The 23,825-nt window shown below is 37.9% G+C and overlaps 1 protein-coding gene across 1 annotated transcript; it reads right to left on the bottom strand.

The window, feature by feature from the left end:
- Positions 1–6,760: 6,760 nt before the first annotated feature.
- Positions 6,761–21,851, bottom strand: acte1 (actin, epsilon 1). Its single transcript, XM_036568080.1, has 9 exons — positions 21,719–21,851; positions 20,422–20,564; positions 18,547–18,675; positions 17,611–17,721; positions 17,050–17,134; positions 15,273–15,434; positions 13,566–13,757; positions 8,598–8,779; positions 6,761–7,087 (listed from the first exon to the last, which is right to left on the bottom strand). The coding sequence occupies exons 2-9, from the start codon at positions 20,548–20,550 to the stop codon at positions 6,944–6,946; spliced, it is 1,134 nt and encodes a 377-aa protein (XP_036423973.1). The 5' UTR covers positions 20,551–20,564; positions 21,719–21,851; the 3' UTR covers positions 6,761–6,943.
- Between the last annotated feature and the right edge of the window lie 1,974 nt (positions 21,852–23,825).

Raw genomic sequence — 23,825 nt, 5'->3', positions numbered from 1 at the left:
ACTGACCCTAATTTGCCTCAAATCCACACTGTAGGTGGGTAAATTCACTCAGTAACTATTTGCCGTATTTAACTCTGTATACTATGTATTTTTAATACAGTCTAACGTTTATTTTAGTGAAATACTGTCAACTTCAGAGGTTGCCGACTTAGCTATGGTAGTACAGAGCGAGTGAGACCCTCCCCCAGGGCTAACATGATTGGCTTACAATTTACGAGGTCTGATATGATTGGCCCACGTCCGTCAATAGGGGCAGCGCTGCATTAGAGCAGCAGCAGCGCCTCCCGCAGGTCACGCCCTACTATCACAGTATATTGTGAATTCTGACAGGCGATGGTCCGGTTAAATGATGAAGAATGAATGAGAATAAGCTATACATAATTTGTTATATTAATGTACATTTATTTGGCTGGAAGGGGGGCTTTAAAACAGTAACTTAAATAAATAGCGAAGAATGCGAAAACCTAACCTTCAATCTAAGTCAATGCAACAAGAATTTATTTAAAGTCGTTTTTGAGCATTGCTGCTGGTCCATTCATCATGAAATTTTCACCCAATGTCAAGGACAGCCACCGTGTTTAAACACTATAGAAAAATAAAAATCGATAATATTTTTGGACAACGATGATATATTACATCTAAAAAATACTGTAGCGTCAGTAGCAGAACGCTACAGTATTATACATACAGTATATTACATATTACAACACAGTTTTCTATTTCACTTTACTTATTGACAGTTTGGGATTGATTATGATAATGTAATATATTTTTTTGATGTGTAAATGATGTAAGTTTAATGCACCCCTGATGTCCAGCATAGGTCTTAATTCAGCGCTGGAGATTTTGCTGGGCAGGTTTTGTGCCTACAGCACCAGAACACTGTGCATAGTTTTCTCTTCACTCTGGAGCTTTTAACCTGAATAAGTCCACATGAGTGTGGTGCATTAATCATGCATGATAATCACTGTAAGAACATGCTGTGCTGTGGAGAATTTCTCAGTGAGCACTGTTCTCCGGATGAGAAAATTTTGCTTCTCTTTTCTTTTTATAAATAGTAGATGTGCTGCTGGAAGAGGAGAGTTTATCTAAATGTTTGAATAAATGTACATCCACTTGATTTTAGGACTTCTGTCTGGACAGTAAGAATGTGATCATTTAAGACATTTTAAAATTAGAATAAATACATTGTGATTTTACGATGGGCGGCACGGTGGCGCAGTGGGTAGCGCTGTCGCCTCACAGCAAGAATGGCCTGGGTTCGATTCCCGGCCGGGTGACCAGGGTCCTTTCTGTGTGGAGTTTGCAGTCAAAACATTGGACAGGTGTGAGTGTGTGTGTGTGACTGTGTATATCTGTCTGTCTGCCCTGCGATGGACTGGCGACCTGTCCAGGGTGTATCCTGCCTTCCTCCCAATGACAGCTGGGATAGGCTCCAGCACCCCTCCGCGACCCAGAAGGATAAGCGGTTTAGATGATGTATGTATGATTTTACAATTGGTAGTGTGTTAGCTTAAAGGGCCAGTCCAGGCAAAAAGAAATCCCATAGTGCATTCTGGGTATTGTAATTCTAGTTCATCTCAAAAGTGTTGATGGGGTTGAGGTCAGGGCTCTGTGAGGGCCAGTCAAGTTCTTCCACACCAAACTCACCCAGTCAGGCCTTTATGGAGCTGCGTACAATTGTCCAAAATGTTTTGGTGCTGAAGCATTAAGATTTCTCTTCACTGGAACTAAGGGTTCTAGGCCACCCCCTGAAAACAACCCCATAGCATCAGCCCTCCTCCACCAAACTTTACAGCTGACACAGTGCAGTCAGGCAGGTAACGTTCTCCTGGCATTCACTAAACCCAGACTCGTCCATCAGACTGTCAGATAGAGAAGCGTGGTTCGTCACTCCACAGAATGCCATTGTTCTGCACATTTAAATGCACAATTCCTATTTCTTTGCTGTGTGTTACATATTAATAACATTAAAAAACAAAGTTTAGGCCTTATTACATAGTTTCATTTTTTTCACTGTGTTTAACTCAACATTAATTGTGCATTAAAATGTGCAGATAACAATTGGAATCACTATTTTCAAAAATTAATACACATAATATACTAACACAACCAGATTTGCACAAAACTAAACATGCAAGTGTGCAGTTTTGTTGAAGATTTCAACCAATGAGCTAAGGAAGCTCATATTTAAAAGTGGTGATCAAATCTCAAGGCAGATAACTTGGCAAGAAATGACTATAAATAAATCATTTTAAGTATATTTCTTATCCTCATTTTCTTCTGGTCCAATCATGATGACATTTTGAGACAATTTAAATGTAGGAAACTAAAAATATATAAAATGGCAATACTTTTTCTTTGGACGGTGACAATATACTGTACATGTTCCATTTTCTCTGTGAAAAGGTGATGGTTGCTGTCACTTTTCCTCACTTTTGCTCACTCTCTTGTTCCCTGGCTGTCTCTCGCTCATTCTCACCTCAGCTCACTCTCACCTCGGCTCACTCTCTCTTCCGTATGTTCTTTTGTCTAGATGCATTAACCCGTCACCCATATCACACATAAGCTTCACCTTCATTTGCCTCTCCCAGCTCTGACAGTCAGAAGTAGGGTGGAAGGAGGTGGGGGGATGGTGGGTGGTGGGGGGGGGTGTTGAGAACTGGACTGGTGGAGTTTGCCATCCTCCACTACAACACAAATACTACTCACTCTGTCCGAGGCCTGCGAAAGTAGGTCTGATGTATTTAGAAACACGGGTGATGGAGGCTGAATTGTCTCAGCGGCGCTCCGAATACAATAAGAACGCTCTGGAAAATGGCAAAAAAAAGGAAATGGCACAACTAAAGAGCACATCTGTCTCCAGTAGATGGCCTGAAAGCATTTGTTCCTTGACACATATGTCATGCTGTAAATCAATATGGCCTTTCTTCCAGACGGACGGCCATCTAATATTGTGTCCGTCTTGAGGCATGCAGGCAGTGGTGGCTTGTTGTGTAAGATGCTTTCCTCTGAAAAACTTCCTCCATTTGAAGGATGTTTTCTGAGTCTGAAGTGCACGATTTTATCAATATAAGTGAGTGAGTCAGTGTAGCCATGAAAACGCTACGTGGTGCATCATAAAAAGATAATTATTTGTGGAAATTATTAGTGACTGACAGTGAACTGTAGTGAAAAACTTAAAGTCAACCTGAACCGGAAATGACAATGCAGTGAAAACACAGAGCAAAGAGAGTTTTAAATAGCACCAAAAAAGGTTATACGACTTGTACCAATAGCCTGTTTGGTGCTTTATAGAACTATTTTTTGGACAAAGTTCCCCAAAGAACCATATACAGATGCATGCAAAAGTTTGGGTGCCCTGGTCAAATGAGGTTTGGTTGACTTTCTAAGTGAAAATAAGTGACACACCCTTTACAGAGAACACACTTGTGCATGTTTTAATACTGAATGACTGTTTATTCGCTGAATTTAACATATTGATGAAAATGTAATATAAAATATATATAATGTGGCATGTGTGAAAATTATAGCACATTTTCTATTTAATGTTTTTTTTCATTCAATATGTTAAACTCAGCAAATAAATAAAAAATTGCACTAAAATTTGAAGATCTTATTATGTAACTTATTTTCATTTCGAAAATCTACAAAGCATCTAATTCAACCAGGGGTGCTCAAACTTTTGCATACAGCTGTACAAGACATATCTCCATCATAGAGAAGAACCATTTAACCGTGCAAAGAACCATTTTTGCATTGGTTCTTTGAATGGTCATGGTTCTAGACATGACTATTGCTTTTACTGAAGAGGAGCCCTTGAAGAACCTTCGGACCCAGAGAAAAACGGTAGGTCACTTCTAGTCTTCATAACTTCAGAATGGTTTAAGCTACAGACATGACACACATATCAGGACATTCAGCAGACCCGCCCCTAACTAGGTAGTGTGATGTCATCGGGGTGTGACATCAACATCAGTGAGTAATTCGGCTCAGAGAATCTCCCAAAATCCTGATGCTATTGCTCTGCTTTTTTGCCCTTCATATTCCAACAAAGGGTTAAAACAGTGACATGATTCACACATCAGATCACTCATCAGACTCTGCCTCACCATCCAGAGTGATTTCATCCACCTGTGACCCTCCATCAGCCAGCAATCCAGCACCAAAATCACCCAAACCCCACTCGCTACTGTTATATTACATCTCTGCTTTTAGCTTTCATATTATAAACAAAGGGTTAAAAATAGAGACATGATTCACACATCAGAACCTGCCATCACTAGCCAGAGTGAGAGAAACCAGCTCTAACATCCCACAACCCAGGAATACAGCTCTAAACACAGCCATAACCACTGCAAAACCTGCTAATATCTCTGCTTTAGCCTTCATATGGCAACAAAAGGGTTAAGGATGTTCCGTGACGTGTTTCTGAGTGAGGGTCTCTGAGGTAGTTCAGCATTTTCTCATCATGATAGGTGGGGGTGGTGGAACCTGATATTATTGGTTAATATTATTTTGCCTCACCCACTGATGCACGATGATGTAATAAAAAATCAGAAGACGTTTTAGAGGTGGTGCAAAAGGCATTACATTTTGACGGAAGATCATAAGAAAACAAGAATTTAGTCTTTTAAATTATATTATATGAGGAAATTGTGCTCAATATGAGCAGAGATGTGAACTAACCAGGTAAACAAGGGCTTTTTTGATTTATGTATGGCTTTAATCTATTTCTGAAAAAGGTGCCCTGAGTGTGCAAAGTTATTTCGAGTTTTTTATGTAATGTGCTGCACTATGTAAGGTCAAAAGTGTTCGGAAGTACCCTGTGACCTTCAAACTGGAGCCGTTCAGCTCAAAAGACAATAGCAAGGGATCTTTTCTATCATTATTTGTGCTCATGCTGAGACGTTTAAAGGAGCAGGCTGTCTCCTGCCGTGTGAGTGTGCTGTGTTTAAGTTTGCCCGCTGAATGGCAGCTACATCGCTGGCCTACATTAAGCTGACCTCGATTCTCTTATGTACAGTATGTTCAGAGCTGTTGATGAAGTTTCGCCTGCTAAAACCACTGCAGGAACCCTACATAGAGTGAAACGACAACGCTGATCATGCCAATCAAAACACTGCAGTATAAAATGTAGGCAGAAACGATGAGGGCCTATTTTCTGTGTTTTGTTCTGGGTCCATTTTTAATGTATGTGTGGTTTTATTTACCAAAACCAACTTGTATTATACAACCTCTGCTTTATCCCTTAGAAGTAGGCTGTTGTTACTGCCCCTTTAAGACTGATGTATGTAAATGACTGGCTGCCCTCTATTGTACCTCAAAAAGCAGTATATCTGCATAACTGACATATTTGGGCGGGGCTAAATTGCTGTATGCTGAATAGGTTGAATATATGTAAACTAGAATTTGTGCATTTCCTGAAGAAAATGCTGTGATTGCGCAGCTGAAGTTTGTTGCTAGGTGGTTGCTAAGGTGTTTCAAGGCAGTTGCTATGGCATGAGGGGTGTGCACTGGGTGGTTGCCAAGTGGTTGCTAGTGGTTGTTAAAAATGAATGGGACTCTATGTGAGGAATTAGGGATGAAACAATTACAAATAGAGGAGTGCAGGTCAGTATGGCTGTGGATTAGAGCTTGGGGACCTGCCCTGAGTGAGTGCATGTACTTTGGTGGCTGTCAGGAACAAGAAACATTAGAGCTTTGTTGGGGGCAAAAATGAATGGGACTCTATGGGAGAAATTAGGGATGAAAAAAACAACACATAGAGGAGTGCAGGTCAGTGTCGCTGTGCACTAGAGTCTGAGGAGCTGCCCTGAGTGAGGATATGCAGTTTGGTGGCTATTGGACAAAAAAAAAATTGGGCTTGTTGGGGGGGGGTGAATGGGAGTCTATGGGAGAAACGAGGGTATGAGAAAAAAAGACAAACAGATGAGTGCAGGTCAGAACAACACTGAACTGGTGCTCGGGGGACTGCCCTGAGGTAGTATATGTGAAATGGTGTCTTCTCATCCAGAAGAAATATAGTAGATGGACGTGCAGTTTTTTACCCCATTCATTCCTATGGAAAAGAATTTGTAATTTTATGAATATTGTATGAAAACTGTACGTCGGATCAAAAAGCTGTATATAAGCACACCATTCCCAATCAGACCAAACATTTTGAAGTTGGAACGGTGTCGATACCTCCAAAACGACACAAAATCCAGAAGAAAAATGAAGGAGATGAAGAATATAAATCGGATAACAATAGTGTTGCTCACGAGCGGGTTGTTATGACATCACAAAAACATTCAATATGAGCTATTTTTGCAGCCCAATTTCCATACATGGACTGTATGGATGTTACGTTTTGATACTTTAAAAATGTGTACATACAAACTTCAGTTCTTTTGGGCCCTTTAAGAGAATAGCGAGCATTTAACACAATAGAACCATCCTCTTGGAGATCTACGTACCTACCAACCTGCATCTAACATGCTGCCCCACTCCTTACCTAACATTAAAGCATCTAATCCTGTCAATGAAGAACAATAAAGAAATACCCATGATATTAATCATAGTTGAACATATAAACGACTAGTATGGAAGCCTGCTGTATAAATAATGTATCTGGATGGTGTCCCTACAACCAATTATCTGCAATAGTCTGCCATCCAGTGGCCTTAAAGGAGAACCGTTTCCTCCCTGAGGGGGTCACCCAGCTTCTCCATGAGAACAATGCATATTTAATGCAGCAATAACATCACACGTACGGTACTGTGGTTGAAAATACACAAAACACTCTTTATTGAGCGATTTGCTGTGGTCTGGCCATGAATATTTGAACACCGGCACTTCCAGCGAACATGAAACAACACTTTGTGGGTTCCTGGGAGAGGCACAGCAGGGCATGGAGGGAAGACAGGAAACAGAGTCCAATGGCTGTGAAGAGGCAGGGTCTTCAGAAGCACTTCCTGTGGACGATAGAGGGTCCAGCTTCCTCGTATTCATCTTTGCTGATCCACATTTGCTGGAAGGTGGAGAGCGAAGCCAGGATGGAGCCACCGATCCACACTGAGTACTTCCGCTCGGGAGGGGCAATCATCTGCACAGGAGGGAAGAATACGGTATCATCAATAAACTCCATGAATGCAATCTTAAAAATAAGGATTCTTTCAGTTCTAAGAAAAAAAAACTTTTAATTGGTATAGAATCTTTACATTATGTGGACTTTAAACTTTACAAATGTTTTCCACACACTATTTACAAAAATAGGTCTTTAAAGAAGCATCCATTGGTTCTTTTGGGAATAAAAAGTGGTGTTAGTGGAAAATGCTCATAGACAGTGTAAGCCAATGCAAAACTAAACCAAAAAAGGGCACAATATGGTGTTCCACAGGGATCCATTTCGGGGCCCTTACCATTCTCCCTATTTACAGCCACTAGGACATGTAATTCATAAACACAACGTTTACTATCACTTTAATGCCAGTGCTACACAGCTACACGTCAGCTCAGCCAGATTAAATGACATATGCATTTAATATCAGTACACTCTCAGAAAAAAGGTATGAAACTGTCTCTGTCTCTCTCTCTCTTGTCACTGAGGTGGTACCCTGAAGGGTACATGTCAGTACCTTTAGTCAGGGAACATAACTGAACCATAATCCACTGAAATGATATGTTCTAAGCTGTACTGACTCCACACACCCCGTCTCGTCTCCAGGCTTTTATTTTACTGTTCTGTTTAAAAACATTAGATTATGAAAATATATAAATACGTTCTTTTCCACTGGGAAAAACTTATTTAAGGTTTCACAGTTGGACCTTAAAACCACTGTTTAACCTTTATTTCTAACAGTGTAAGATTGCATTTTATCACTTGAGGCTTTTGAGGAAAAGGTCTCTGCATTTTACTCTGGAGCTGTTATTTCATTTAGACCATGGTATTTTATCACTCCAATATCTTTCTTATCTTTCTGTTTAAATCACTTTGAGTTTATTTAACGAAACAGAAAAGTGGTGTGTAAACTAAGATTTAATATTGAATTATATTATTGATTTGCCATTATTGTATGACGGGCCTCATTCATATGATAAACTGCACCGAAATGACTTTGTGTTTAATTGTTATGCATTATTTAAATTCTAGGAAATGCTCAATTTATGTTCTGAAAACCATAATTGTTTAAGAGATATATGTGGTTTCATCATTTCTCCATTCAACAATTAATATCATCTACATTTTCATGCTCAGTTAGAAAAAGAAACAATTGTCCAGAGACAAGGCCAATATAAATACTGGAAAAGTTACCACAATGTGATTAGTTCATCACTAATTTATGTTATCAGTTTCTTTTAAATGTATATGTATTGTCTAATTGTACATTCTGCATACATGAGTCAGTGAACAGTAAGTTAGAATGCTCTTATAGCTGGTATAGTGAAGCGGGTAACACCTCTGCCTTCTATGCTGTAGACTGGGGTTCAGTCCCCCACCTAGGCAAGCATCCTACACTATACCAATAAGAGTCCTTGGGCAAGACTCCTAACACCACCTTCACCTGTGGTAAATGTAAATGTCTTAATAAACCTAAATCAAACTTTGACTTTACCTTGATCTTCATGGTGCTGGGTGCCAGGGCTGTGATCTCTTTCTGCATCCTGTCACCGATACCAGGGTACATGGTGGTCCCGCCAGAGAGGACGTTATTGGCGTACAGGTCCTTACGAATGTCAATGTCACACTTCATAATGCCATTATAGGTGGTCTCATGAATGCCGGCCGACTCCATACCTGCAATTCAACAGCAGGATTAGCCAATAGTGCTGTAATAGTCTGTTATTAGTAGGAGGCCTAATAATCATATCTTACTCATTACCTTCATTCAACCAATAGACTTTAATGGCCCGTATTATGGAAAAATGAACAAGTTTCATGTAGTCTGTAAACACTGTTAAAGTTAGAAATGTTCCATTCACTCTTCAGTCCATACAGTTCAGATACGGAGACTAAGCTGAAAATATAACCTGTTTTGAATTCTTTGTTTTCGTGATGTCACACAAACCAGTGCATTTACATCTTTTCATCTATTCAGCTTTACAACTGTTTAGGTCTGACCGTTCATGCTGAGGTTATAAGAAGTAAAGTTTCAGTGAGGAATGATACAGAGCAGCCAATGTTTTGTTGACTGAATGTGGAACAAGTTAGCACACTGCAAAAATGGGCATCTTGTCAAGTTAAATGATGTTAAATCTAGTCAATTTATCTAATATTTGCCATTTTGACAATGATTTTAAGATTATCTACCTTATTTAAGCACTTCTCACCTTTTCCTTGGCAGATAATTTAGCTTGTTTCAAGCACATTTCCCTACAACAAGCAAAATTATCTGCCAACATAGTGAGATAATTTTACTTAATAAAATCACTTAAAACAAGTAAAAAATGTCTAGAAATAAGGTTAATCATCTTAAATTAAGCCTACAACAATTTCAGCAGGAGAAATATTAGATTTATTGACTATATTTAAGATAATTTTACTTGACAAGAAGCCTTTTTTGCAGTGCAAATCCTCCACAGTGCTCAAATATAGCAATTTCCATTTACTGGCAGAATTATTAATACAAATAAAACATAACATATTGAATATGCCATATTTACAACATGTTAGATTCAGCAAATAAACAGTAATTGTGCATTAAATGTGCACACGTGTGTGTTCTCTGTAAAGGATGTGTTCACTTGCGCCCAAACTTGCATACAGCTGTATTAACCTTAAAGGTACAGTAACAAAAACAGCCTGTGTTTCAGTGTTAATTCCACACTATTAGGAAAAAACTGTTCTATATAGTACCAAAAAGGGTACTCTGGCTTGTAACAAGAGTGGAACTGTTTTGGTGCTATATAGAACCCTTAAAAAAATCTATATAGAACCATCTACAGCTTATTCTCCATCAGTTTGAAGAACACTTTCATAATGCAAAGAGGCTTTTCTTTCTTTGAGTGTTCATGGTTCTAAACAGAACCATTTTCTTTACTGAAGAACCCTTAAAGAACCATCTTTTTTGTGTTAACTTGTGCCCACACATGCATACAACTGTATTACTCTTAAAAGTACAGTAACAAAAACAGCCTGTGTTTGAGTGTTAATTCTACACTCTTAGCAAAAAGTGTTCTATATAGTACCAAAAAAGGGTTCTCTGGCTTGTAACAAGAGTGTTACACAAAAAGGTTCTATATAGCAGCATCTATAACACATTCTCCATCAGTTTGAAGAACCATTTCATGATGCAAAGAATATTTTAATCATGCAAAGGGTTCTATGAGTGTTCATGGTTCTTTGCAGAACCATTGTCTTTACTAAAGAACCCTTGAAGAACCATCTTTTTTGTGTTAACTTAAGGTAACACAAGGTTCAGTTAAGGTACAGTAACAAAAACAGCCTGTTTTTGAGTGTTAATTTGACACTCTTAGCAAAAAGGGTTCTATATAGAACCAATAAAAGGGTTCTTTGGCTTTTAACAAAACCCTTTTTGGTGCTATATAGAACACAAAAAGATTCTATATAGAGCCATCTACAGTGCATGCTCTATCAGTTTGAGGAACGTTTTTATGATGCAAAGAACCGTTTAATCATGCAAATGGTTCTTTGAGTGTTCATGGTTCTATATAGAACCATTTTCTTTAATGAAGAACCCTTAAAGAACCATCTTTTTTGTGTTAACTTGCACCCAAACATGTCTACAACTATATTACTCTTAAAGGTACAGTAACAAAAACAGACTGTGTTTGAGTGTTAATTCCACACTATTAGCAAAAGTGGTTCTATACAGTACCAAAAAAGGGTTCTCTAGCTTGTAACAAGAGTGGAACCCTTTCTGAAGCTATTATTCTGAAAAAAGTTCTATATAAAACCATCTACAGCACATTCCCTATCAGTTTGAAGAATCCTTTCATGATGCAAAGAACCTTTTAATCATGCAAATGGTTCTTTTCAGCCTGTGTTTGAGTGTTAATTCAACACTCTTAGCGAAAAGGGGTTCTATATAGCACCAGTAAAGGGTTCTTTGGCTTGTAACAATAGTGGAACCTGGTTTGGTGCTGTATAGAACCCTTTTCAAAAAGATTCTATATAGAACCATCTAGAGCACATTCTCTACCAGTTTGAAGAATGCTTTGATGATGCAAAGAAACTTTTAATCATGGAAAAAGTTCTTTGAGTGTTCATGGTTCTTTATAGAACCATTTTCTTTACTAAAGAACCCTTGATAAACCATCATTTTAAGAGTGTAGGGGATAAAAGGAGATTGAAAAATGGTCCTGTAAAAAAAGAATTAGGCCAGTTTTGCATAAAACCACACAAACTATGTAAACGGACCTCAAGAAAAAGCTAAAGTGTAGAAAAATGCAGGATATCGGCCCTTTAATGGAGAACAAAGTCACTTTCACCCTCGTGGCTCAGCACTTCTGCGCATCAAAGCTTGTTACACAAAACTACAATAGAAGTCAAAAGACTTCATTAAAGGAGGAGCTGCTGGAAGTGTCTGTACTTTCAGTTCACTCGGTTGAACTGGCAGTGATTGATGTTGAGAGTCAAGACCAAGGACCATCTGCCCCGTAAATAGAGCCGGTGCCTCCGGCTATACCGCACCGCTCTGAATTAGCCGCCGCCAAAAGGTGATCTGTCACCCTGTCACCTCTGCTAATGCCCGAGACCTGAACACAGACATTTAGCACACGTCTACGAGGAGCAGCGCTGTATAACTCTCCGCCCTGCGAGACGGGCCTGTCTGAAACTGAGCACCTACTACAGACTGATTTTAATCATGCTGCTCGCACATCTACAGCCAGGAGAATGATTGAGAATTATTAATGGCATGAATTTTTCATCAGCTGAGCTCAGGCTTTGTGCTTGGGCTCAAAGGAATGAATATATTTTAGGCTCCGCTTAGCAATCCCTGGCTGATTCAAATAGCTTCATGGAATCTTATTTAAACGGAAATGATGAAAAGATGACCATCTGTAATGTGCTAAATTAAAAATACTCATCATTCAAGCACTTAGGGAAAAAAAATTCAACATTTTTCTTAAAGATGTATCTGTATTTTTTCAGATTTAGCTTTTTTTATGTATGTATATACATATATAAAATGCATACTGCTAAAGTAATGGTGCTAATGCAGTGCTAATGATATACTGTTGCTGCAATGATGCAATATTCTCCAGTAGTTATGTTGTTATTTCCATCTCATAGTGAGACCCAGAAAAAAAAGGATGCTTTGACTATTATAAGTAACTCTGTTTTACTATTTTACTGTTTTGCGCTTCTTCAATGTTATGAATACTGACGTATTTCTGTGCAACATCATTTTACATTTACTTCTCACTCTTATCTAGAAGTCATCTATAAAGCAAACAGGTAAATAACTGTGTAATGCTAAAATTGAAAAAGTGAATACATTAAAATACTCATTCATAATTCATATAACTCAAGGATGTCTTGTCATTCAATATTTTTGCGCTAGCAGTTATAAAAGGGCATTTTAACCCTAGAAGTGGATGCAGTTTTAAGCCCTCTGCATGTCTATGAAAGGTATAGACATGCATTGCAGTATCATAATATTATATAATATTACAATGCAATAATATTGTATCATTGCACTAACAGTATGTCATTAGCACTGCATTAGCACCATGACTTCAGTTGTATGCATTTTATATATTGCTGTTGTTGGAAGAAAACCTTGTATCTCCAAAATGGTAACTTTACAGGAGAAGGAAAAAAACCTACTTTACTTTTAATGTAAGTCAATGGAACCAGACGTTTTTCCAAGTGATTCTGGGTCATTTCTTTTGGTCCATTCATCATGAAATTTACATACAAAATAAAGGGTAACAGGTATTTTCAAAGTATGTTGAAAACTGAAAAAAGTCAAAAAAGGAGATACAAGGTTTTCTCCATATACATATATATATATGTATATACATACATAAAAAAGCTCAATCTGAAAGAACATACATACATCTGTAAGGGAACTTCTACAGTTTCCTTCGGAGTAAAAATGAGCAATAACATGCTCAAACATTGTGAAAAATGAAAAAAATATTTAAACATTTTCCTTAAAACTCAATAGGAACATGCTGGGAATGCTCTATTATGAAAATTAGGTTACATTTTACTGTAGAGTAGGGTTCATAAGGCTACATGACACCTACATAAGCTTGTCATGACAACTGACATAGACCTACATAAATGTTTATGATTGCTTATTCCAACAGGCATCATTTGCTATAAAGGTTACATTTGCCAATTTTGATCAAAGTTAGCTGAAGTAGCTTTCATGACAGATGACGCCTGTTGGAATGAGCATTCATAAACATTTATGTAGGTCTATGTCAGTTATGTGGGTGTCATGTAGCCTTATAAACTGTATCCTACAGTAAAGTGTTACCGAAAATTAAATGTACCGTTCTATGCTGTGCATTTCAAATGATTAATATAATTGTACTATATCTTGTGAAGTGAGTGTGCGATGCTGAGAGCTGCATGTTGAGTGAAGTGAGAGAGTGTGAACACTGACCGATGAACGAGGGCTGGAACAGAGTCTCTGGGCAGCGGAATCTTTCATTGCCGATGGTGATGACCTGTCCATCGGGCAGCTCGTAGGACTTCTCCAATGAGGAAGAGGACGCTGCTGTGGCCATTTCGTTCTCAAAGTCCAGAGCCACGTAGCACAGCTTCTCCTTAATGTCCCTCACGATCTCTCTCTCAGCTGTGGAGAGAAATCACACATGCAGAGAGGAACGTTTGAGAACGTGAGCTGCCCTTTGAGTGCCTGTCAGTTTTCTTAACAATGGGAATATAAACATGTTACATCTTGTTACATTAACTGTTAACTGCTAACACATCCTGTAAAGGGAACAACAACCTTTCCGCACATTTTTATTTATTTATTTATTTATTTTTTGCCCACTACCACCCCTCCCCCACCAACGGAGGCCTATTAAAACCTTTTGTACATTTGTAATGTATTCATGAAGGAGGACATGTAAACAGGCAGACAAACAATGGTAAGAAAAGGAAAAAAGGTAGATAGTATTATAATAAAAATAATAATAATGAGAAAATAAGCAAAGGACTTAATGAGAAGCAGATGTTAACAACACATGTCTGTGACATGATAGTTATCATTCGCCACGTTTACATGGAGCCTAACAATCCGTTAATAATCTGACTAATAGCTCAATCTGAACAGAATACGTCCATATATACTAGACTATTCCGATTGAGGCCATTCGGAATACAATCTCTATCTGATTGAACGAGGTGGGTATTCCTGTAAATAATCTGTTAAATAGAAGAATAATATCCGTGTAAACTCCTGTATCTGATTACATTCCCTATCGGAAAGTTTAAGTCCGTTCTGATCATGTTTGTCGCATCATAGTGAAAGTTTATAAGGTTCAACATGGCGGAGCAGAAACTGGTCTGCAGAGGAGACGAAGTTTATGCTCTGATCTTTAAAAGACGGCGGTGGGACGGACGTTTTCCTGAGTCTGACATTTTTAAAGCAATTAAAAACACGCCAGCTGAAAACTCATCTCACTCTGACTGGACTCACGTGTGTACATATAAACACCTCAGTCCTAATCTGTAATCGGAATGTATTCAATCGGATTGGCAAAAATCTTTGCATGTAAACACAGACACTGTTGTACGGAGATTATGCATGTGTCCTTTCTGCAAATTTTAATGCAGAAGTGTGTTCTCTGTCATTGATTTTCACTTAGAAAATCAAAGAAACATGCAATTTGACAAGGTGCGCTCAAACCTTTGCACACGACTGTGTATTAAAAGTAAAGTTTTTTTTTTTCTTTCTCTTGTAAATATTTCATTTCAGACATTCAAGGTTTTCTAGACATGTTATGTGTAAAGATAATAGCTGAGGTATTCAGATACGGACCCAAATCCAGTTGGTAAATAATTACTAGACCTGGTTGACCACTTTGTCATCACACCTGTAGAACCTGGCTTTGGCTTGATTAGAACACGTGCATCATCTTTACATAAATAACAGCATCACACCAACACAGTTACTGACAAACGTAAGTAAACAGAACAGTTATGCTGATGTGATATATTTAATTAATGTGAGCTCTTTTGAAGTAAATTCAACGTGTCACTGTTTTCAGCGTAGAGAGGTTTTGCATGTCTTGCTGAGGGTGAAGCTCAGTGTTGGTAACCGAGCAGTGTTTGAGTGTTATTGGTAAGGACAGTGAAACGGTACCCGTGGTAACGAAGGAGTATCCTCTCTCAGTCAGGATCTTCATGAGGTAGTCAGTGAGGTCTCTACCAGCCAGGTCCAGCCTCATGATAGCGTGGGGCAGGGCGTAACCTTCATAAACGGGCACGTTATGGGTCACACCATCACCAGCGTCCAGCACGATACCTGTACATACATCAGAAACAGAATCAGAAAATCTATGGGATCAGAAATATAAATATATATATATATATATACATATATATATATATATATATATATACATATGTATAAAATTGCCATCAGAATAAAACCTCGTATCTCCATTTTTGAAGTTTTTCAGTTTGTGCCATACTTTGAAAATGCCTGCTGTCTTTTATATTTTGTGTAAATTTCCTGATAAATGGACCAAAAAGAAAAAAGAAAAATTAGTTGGACAAAATGTCTGGTTCCATTGACTTACATTCCTTCTCCTGTAAAGTGACCATTTTGGAGATATGAGGTTTTGTATATGCATATTTGTACATGCATTACTATTAGCAGACGAATTTGAGACCTTCAAACATGCATAGAATACATAATATTGAAGCAACTCAAAACGAGAATATTTAAGATACAAAAAGCCTACAGTACTGTGTAAAGGTCAGAGGCCATCTTTGTTTATTTAATTTCCAGTCAAAACAGCCATTAAGTAATCCGCTTACATAAGAAAAGAGTCCAGAGCTCAACATCACTGAATGCGTTTGGGGTTATTCAGATCATGATGAGCATAAAATGCCAAAACCAGCTTCTAAGACTGAACTTTGGAGGTGTGTCTGCAGATTCTTTGAGAAACTGAAAGTGAGTCTCCTGAAAAGAATGGAAGATGGAATAAAGGTAAAGACTGGACAGAGTAAATACTGGAAATACTGATTTTATATTAGTTTTTGAGGATTTTGAGTAATTTTCTGCATGTTTCTCATTTTTTTCTGAAACTGAAAATTGAAAATTTTGTATTTTAACTACAAATTAAATGAAGTGTGTTCTCTGATTTATTCACAGTACTGTAGAACACAGAGAACATATAACTGTGACTATATAGCTGCTGCTGTCAGAACTAAACCTTGTATCTCCATTTTTGCTGTTTTTCAGTTTTTGACATAATTTGAAAATGTCTGTTGTCCTTTACATCGTGCAGAAATTTCATGGTAAACGAACCAATAGAAATGGCCCAGAATGACTTGGAAAAACATCTGGTTCCATTAACTTATATTAAAAGTAAATAAGTTTTTTTTTCTCCTGTAAAGTTCTCATTTTGGAGATGCAAAGTTTTGTTCTGACAGCAGCGATATGCAGATATACAATCCACAAGGTGCATATAGATAGAGAAAAATGTTGGTAGGTATCTGTTCAGTTTAATAGAATTTAAAACATAATCTTACTGTTGTAAAATAAACAAACTAAATGAACAGCTAAATGCGGAACGGTAGATAAATACATGGAAAACTCCCACAAGCAGAGCAAATGTATTATGTTACAACTTGAAAAGCATCAGGAGGCTTAGAAAACGACATCATCCTCTCCAGGATTTGATTTTTTAATGAGACACCTCGGAGTCATGAATTATTCTGCCCGAGACAGCACTGTTTCTGAGGACTTGTTTTTTAGGTCTGGTTGTGAGCACTTCATCAACTTTACAAGAAGAGTTGGCAACTGTTTAATTATTAAAAAAAAACCAAAAAACTTTCCACTCCAAAATCCATCATTAAACAGTGTAAGCTGTAAACAGCAGCATCCTAATCTGAAAGTTTGGCGCTCTGACCTGTGGTACGGCCGGAGGCGTAGAGGGAGAGCACGGCCTGGATGGCCACGTACATAGCAGGAACGTTGAAGGTTTCAAACATGATCTGAAACCAAATAAAGCATACATTTCAGTTATTCCACTCAGCTCATCAGGAAAGCATCATCGAACACAAAGGATGAATTTAGTCAGCCAGTCAGGGGTAATCAAGTGTAATTAGCCAAAAAAATCAGTCAAAAAGTGGTTGATCGCCTTAAATAGCCGTCTTTTATTACACGCTCCAAAAAACCTCAGAATAACTCCATTTGTCCATTTGCATTGTAGTCTATGTAATAAGTGACATCATAAGGCTTATTATTCTTTAGTTTATAATGGAAAATAGTACAAAATGACTGAGTTATTCTTAAGTTGCAAGAGTGAGGAACAGGAGCCTGGACCTGCCAGTGGCTCCTGGACATTTAACTGAGCAACACCTGACAGCTGGACTAGATACAAACACAAGTAAAGCAAGAAAAGCGGATCTGATTCAGGGATTTCGGCCGGCTGTCGGACATCATGAAAAAGGGGTTTTAATGTGGGCACCTGTGTCATCTTCTCCCTGTTGGCTTTGGGGTTGAGTGGAGCCTCAGTCAGGAGGACGGGATGTTCCTCTGGAGCCACACGCAGCTCATTGTAGAAGGTGTGGTGCCAAATCTGAAGACCAGACATTAAAATTCATTCATCATTGTTCATTCAGTAAGGCTGTATTTCGATGATGCACTGCAGATGAATTCTACTCACGCTTCTTGTCTTTAATGGGCATTAAATTAAATTATATTCATTTTTGTTTACTCTTTTTTAAAACCCTAACCTCAACCTAACACCAAAATACATGCCTAATCCTAAACCTAATGCTTAGTCTCACCTTAACCTCAACCCAAAACCTAAACCTAAAATCACCCTAAAACCTAAACCTTAAACCTCAATCCTAAACCTGAACCTAACACTAATCCTAGACCTAAACCTAAACCCAACCCAATGATAATCCCAACCCTACACACTTAAAAACATGGTTCTTCAAGGGTTCTGTAGTAAAGAAAATGGTTCTATACAGAACCATGAACACTCAAAGCCTGCATGATTAAAGGGTTCTTTGCAACATGAAAGGGTTCTTCAGATTGAAGAAGAATGTACTGAAGATGGTGCTATATAGAACCTTTTTTAAAAAAGGGCTCTTCTATTGTTACAATGTCATGATTGTAACAGTAGCAGAACCCTTTTTGACACTATATAGAACCCTTTTCAAAAAGGTGCTATATACAGCACATTCTCCATCAATCTGAAGAGCCATTTCATAATGCAAGGAACCCTTTAATCATGCAGTGGGTTCCTTGAGTGTTCATGGTTCTATATAGAACCACCATCTGTACTAAAGAACCCTTGAAGAACCATCATTTTTAAGTGTGAGACTGTTTGTTAACATGTTATTATCATGATGATTAAGGACAGACACATTTAAACAGGCCTGTTGTGTTGTACCTTCTCCATGTCGTCCCAGTTGGTGATGATGCCGTGCTCCACGGGGTATTTGAGGGTGAGGATGCCTCTCTTGCTCTGAGCCTCGTCTCCTACATAGCTGTCTTTCTGACCCATACCCACCATCACCCCCTACGGGACACAGCCAGAAACTGCAGGTTGGTCATGTTGGTCAGAAAGAACACTTTACAAATGTTTGTGTATTTCTGGTTTCATTACTATATAAAACAACACCAGCCCAAATATACGATCTAAGCAAAGCATTGCATGTTTTTCTCTCATTAGGTTTCCCTACTTAGTGATTTCAAAGTTATATGATTTTAGTATAGTATTGTTATGGCTGTAATATTAGTTCTATTTTCATTGTCTTAACAAGACTTGAATAACTTAAACGAAACATATATGTTTTTTTCTTATGGATTTAGTATCATAAGTCTTTTAAGATCTAAAAGTTAAAAAATGTTGCTTAACAGAATCCCTGCATATTTGCACCTACTACAGTTGTATCTGATCAATACTGTAGTAAATACCTTGCTGTACATGCAGACATATATATATATATATATATATATTTATTATAACACCACAAGTCCAAATAGTCTAAATAGTGAAACCCAAAGGCTATGGTAAAATATGCGTATCCCATATATATATATATATATATATATATATTTATATAACACACAAGTCAAATATATGTGTGTGTGGGATATGCATATTTTACCATAGCCTTTGAGTTAATTTACTCAAGTACCAATTCTACCAATACAAAAGTGGTCAGTAAAGTGGTTCTGATTCTGATTAATGTAGGTGTGGCGTAAGAATCAGTTTCATCTTGCTGGATAGACAGAACAGAATAGAACAGGACAGAATAAAGTTTGTGGAAATGATGATTGGCACAGCTTTACTACAGTGACACATATACAAACATGAAAGCCAGCAGAACAGGATCAGCTTCCTGAATTCAGTGCAGGTTTTCAATCAATCAATCAATCAATCAACCTTTATTTAAACTCGGAGTACACTGAGGGAGACCCTCATTTACAATGTAGCCGAGCAATACAGAAATCAGGGACTGAGAAGTTTGGTAGCAAAAATAAATCAAATGTTATTATAAAATAATAAAAATCATAATAGTAAAATTTCATGATAAGAAGGTACCACTAAACCATTAAATCAATAAACCATTCAAATGACCATATAGTAACTTTATATTTAATGTTTAATATTTCATATTTTAGCTTTTATTTATTCATAATCCTTTATATTGTTCATTTTTGTGAAGGGTAGAGTTTATATTTTTTATCTTATTTTTTACTTTTTAGCATAATATATATTGTCTGTAAAGTAACAAGTAACAAACTGTAAAAACCTTGTTAAGTAATTAACAAGGTTAATTACTTGTTTGTTAGTTCTCTTCTTGTTACTTCTTTTATTTTCTTGAGTGCCTTGCTGTCCCTTTGCTGCTGTAACACTGAGACAAGTAACAGATCAGATAAGGATAAAATAAAAAAAAACATAAATGAATGAAATAAAAGAAATAGAAGATGTAAGACAATAAATTGACAATAATAAAATAATTAAAAATAATTCTAATAAAAGAAATAAAAGGAATCAAAAGAATAATAAAAAGTAAAGAAGTAAAAAGTGAAAAAAAGAGTAAATGTAAAAAGTAAAACAATATCTAAAACCTAAATAAAGCCAAGTAAAACAGTGTCAGGCGGTGTGGAGGCAGTGAGAGACTCAAAGTTTTAAATGTTCATGTGACTCCAGTGAGCGAAGTTTAGAGTTTATTATAGGATGTAATAATCCAGATAGTCAATACTCCTGTTCAGTTTCAGTACTTGGGTGTGTGTGAGAGCGAGTTAATGAGCCCACCTGGTGGCGAGGGCGACCCACGATGGAGGGGAACACAGCTCGGGGGGCGTCATCTCCAGCAAAGCCCGCCTTTACTAGGCCTGAACCGTTATCGCACACCAGCGCGGTGGTCTCTTCATCATCACACATCTTTACTCACTTAACTGTGAACACACACACACACACACACACACACACACACACACAAAACATACATACACATAAATATAATACAGTCTATAACACAACTTTAATTATTGTCAACATTAATTGCGCATTTATACATATATATGATAGTAATGCAAGCACCTGCTTAATTATGTTTGACATAAAACTTAAAGGAATGGTTAAAAAATATGAAAATATATCAAATTTACAGAATTTTCCACTCATCCCAGATGTAGTCGATCAACTAAGATCGGTTTAGTGTTCAAATTTTGCTTCTTTAGTTTAGCCCTGGAGCTACGAGGCTAATATTGCTAACACTAGAAGTCAATATTCACCCAAATCATTTACATAAATACATCTCCAAAACTTTTCTCAACCCTCTGAAACCACATCAAGGTCTTCATTAAGGTCATGTAGACTTCTTGATGTGGTTTAGGGCTCATTGTAAGCTGTTCAAATAAAGCAGCTGGCAGACTTTGAGTTGTCTAAAATGTCTGTCTGCTGCGTTCAGCCTCACAGAGAAGTGTTGTTTGGTTTTATAGCACACAGGAACTCATACCGGATGCAGTTCAAGCAGATTGAGAGAAGTTTGGGGATGTATTTATGGACAAAGATTTGGGTGACTATTGACCTCTACTGTTAGCCACGTTTCGTAGCGCCAGTGCTAAACTAAAGAAGCAAAATGTGGACCTGTGGCTGGTTGAGCATCTTTAGGGTAAGTGGAAATATAAAATCTTATATTAACCGCTAGCTGCATTTTATATACTGCATTTAATAAGAAAAAGAATTAGCAACAAATTACCGTTAATTAAAGGAATACAATTACATAAATATAAAATATAATATTTCATGTGAATCTCTATCTGTTGTATCTGTATTGTATGATTAAATATTACAGACAATAATTTCCGTGCATTTTCCTGTCCTTGTCCAAAACAGAAAACCAATTGACTCAACATGCACATAATTGAAGTCAATGGGATGTTTAGGCAAAGCAAGCATTGTAAACTAATATAGTGTTAATATTCATTGTACATTCACCTCATGCATGAGCAAGATTCTTAATAACTGTGTGGCTGCTGTATCTTCGCTAACAGGTCAGCATAGCAGGACAGATCGTTAGCTTAATGAGAATATCCGGTAGACTCACCCAGGAGAGCGAGACAAAAAGGCCTGGAACACTGGCTCCCAGGAGAGGGAGGGAGAGAGAGAGAGAGATTGAAACGGTGTGAGAGTAAACTCTCGTTCACCTGCTCCCCCTATTTAAATACCTCCCAGAGGAGCGGAGCCATCACACAGCCACAGGACCGCGCGCCTTTTTAGGAGACGTTTAGCACCCAGTCACACTCACAGGCTCATGCAAAGGTAGGCCGTCCTGGAACCTGTCCCACTACAGCGGCTGTCCACAGGCAAATGCGTTTAATATTAGCTCAGTCCAGCATTTCATTTCATAGAAACGCCAACACTGTGAGCCAAACTATACACTGATCAGGCATAACATTATGACCACCTCCTTGTTTCTACGCTCATTGTCCATTTTATCAGCTCCACTTACTGTATAGGTGCACTTTGTAGTTCTACAGTTACAGACTGTAGTCCATCTGTTTCTCTGCATACTTTGTTAGCCCCCTTTTACCCTGTTCTTCATTGGTCAGGACCCCCATGGACCCTCACAGAGCAGGTACTATTTGGATGATGGATCATTCTCAGCACTGCAGTAACACTGACGTGGTGGTGGTGTGTTAGTGTGTGTTGTACTAGTACGAGTGGATCAGACACAGCAGTGCTCCTGGAATTTTTAAACACCTCTGTGTCCACTCACTGTCCACTCTATTAGACACTCCTACCTTGTCAGTCCACCTTGTAGATGTAAAGTCAGAGACAATAGCTCATCTGCTGCTGCACAGTTTGTGTTCGTCATCCTCTAGTCCTTCATCAGTGGTCACAGGACGCTGCCCACAGGACGCTGTTGGCTGGATGTTTTTGGTTGGTGGACTATTCTCAGTCCAGCAGTGACACTCAGGTGTTTAAAAACTCCAGCAGCACTGCTGTGTCTGATCCACTCAGACCAGCGCAACACACACTAACACACCACCACCACGTCAGTGTCACTGCAGTACTGAGAATGATCCACCATCCAAATAGTACCTGCTTTGTGAGGGTCCATGAGGGTCCTGACCACTGAAGACCAGGGTAAAAGGGGGCTAACAAAGTATGCAGAGAAACAGATGGACTACAGTCTGTAACTGTAGAACTACAAAGTGCACCTATATAGTAAGTGGAGCTGATAAAATGGACAATGAGTGTAGAAACAAGGAGGTGGTCAGAATGTTATGTGTAATGCTGCTTTGACTGTAAATGAAATAAACTGCATATTTATCATGTATAAATTTGCATTTATTCACAATTTTCAGAGTTTGGTGAATGATATGAAACAGAAAAAATAGTAAATATTATAAAATAACAGTCTGTAATTGTCTATTTAAAGTAATTTCTCATCACAATATAACCCTGAATAGGTGTTCAGTCATCACTTTCTGAATGCAAAGGATTCTGGATACTGATTTTATTGTAAATTCATTCTCAGTGCCAAATAGTCTTAATTGTAATGGCATTTTTACATCTTATGGAAAAAGCCTTGTAGCGCCAGTGCTAAACTAAAGAAGCAGAATGTGGACATGTGGCTGGTTGAGTATCTTTAGGGAAACTGATCTTCCTACAAATTATTTGATCCACTCCTCAGTGTATAAAATGATAATATAACATAATTCTATACACATATTTACTTTGGTTTCACATTAATGAAAACAGCGATTCTTCACTTTTGAACAGTAGTTTATCTGTGGAAATGAATGTACTTTTTACATTTTAGTCAATAACATTCAGTTCCTAATTCCTTTTTGTGTTTAGTGTTTTTTGGAAAAGTGCTTTTATTTGTACTGCGGTCATTATTTCACTGCAGTAATAACACATTTGTTTTTGTACCTGCAACAATATTACAAGAATACAACGATGTAAAACATGTTTTACATAGCACTTTACAAGTCATATAAGCCGACAACAGCAATCTAAGACACATTAACATTAGAACAAATTTTAGAAGATAATTTATTGCCCTCTCACTCGGGGCTACTGTGTGGGCAGAAAAAGGTAGGCAGTCCACTGCTAGAGAATGGCATGCTGGAATCTACTATAAATAATGCACTGAGCAATGGTCATAATGATGATATGACCGTTTGTCTGTCCACTGCTGGCTG

The sequence above is a fragment of the Colossoma macropomum genome, unplaced genomic scaffold (assembly GCF_904425465.1).
Source record: "Colossoma macropomum unplaced genomic scaffold, Colossoma_macropomum, whole genome shotgun sequence".
Taxonomy (NCBI): Eukaryota; Metazoa; Chordata; class Actinopteri; order Characiformes; family Serrasalmidae; genus Colossoma; species Colossoma macropomum.
This window is presented reverse-complemented; position numbering and strand designations above follow the sequence as displayed.

What these genes read in the sequence shown, in the direction of transcription:
- acte1 (XM_036568080.1), bottom strand. Translation starts at nt 20,550, where the DNA reads ATGTGTGATGATGAAGAGACCACCGCGCTGGTGTGCGATAACGGTTCA. An exon ending in ATACTCCTTCGTTACCACGG is followed by an intron (nt 13,758 to 15,272) that starts GTACCGTTTCAC and finishes TTCTCTCCACAG; the next exon opens with CTGAGAGAGAGATCGTGAGG. An exon ending in CCAGCACCATGAAGATCAAG is followed by an intron (nt 7,088 to 8,597) that starts GTAAAGTCAAAG and finishes CCTCCTGTGCAG; the next exon opens with ATGATTGCCCCTCCCGAGCG.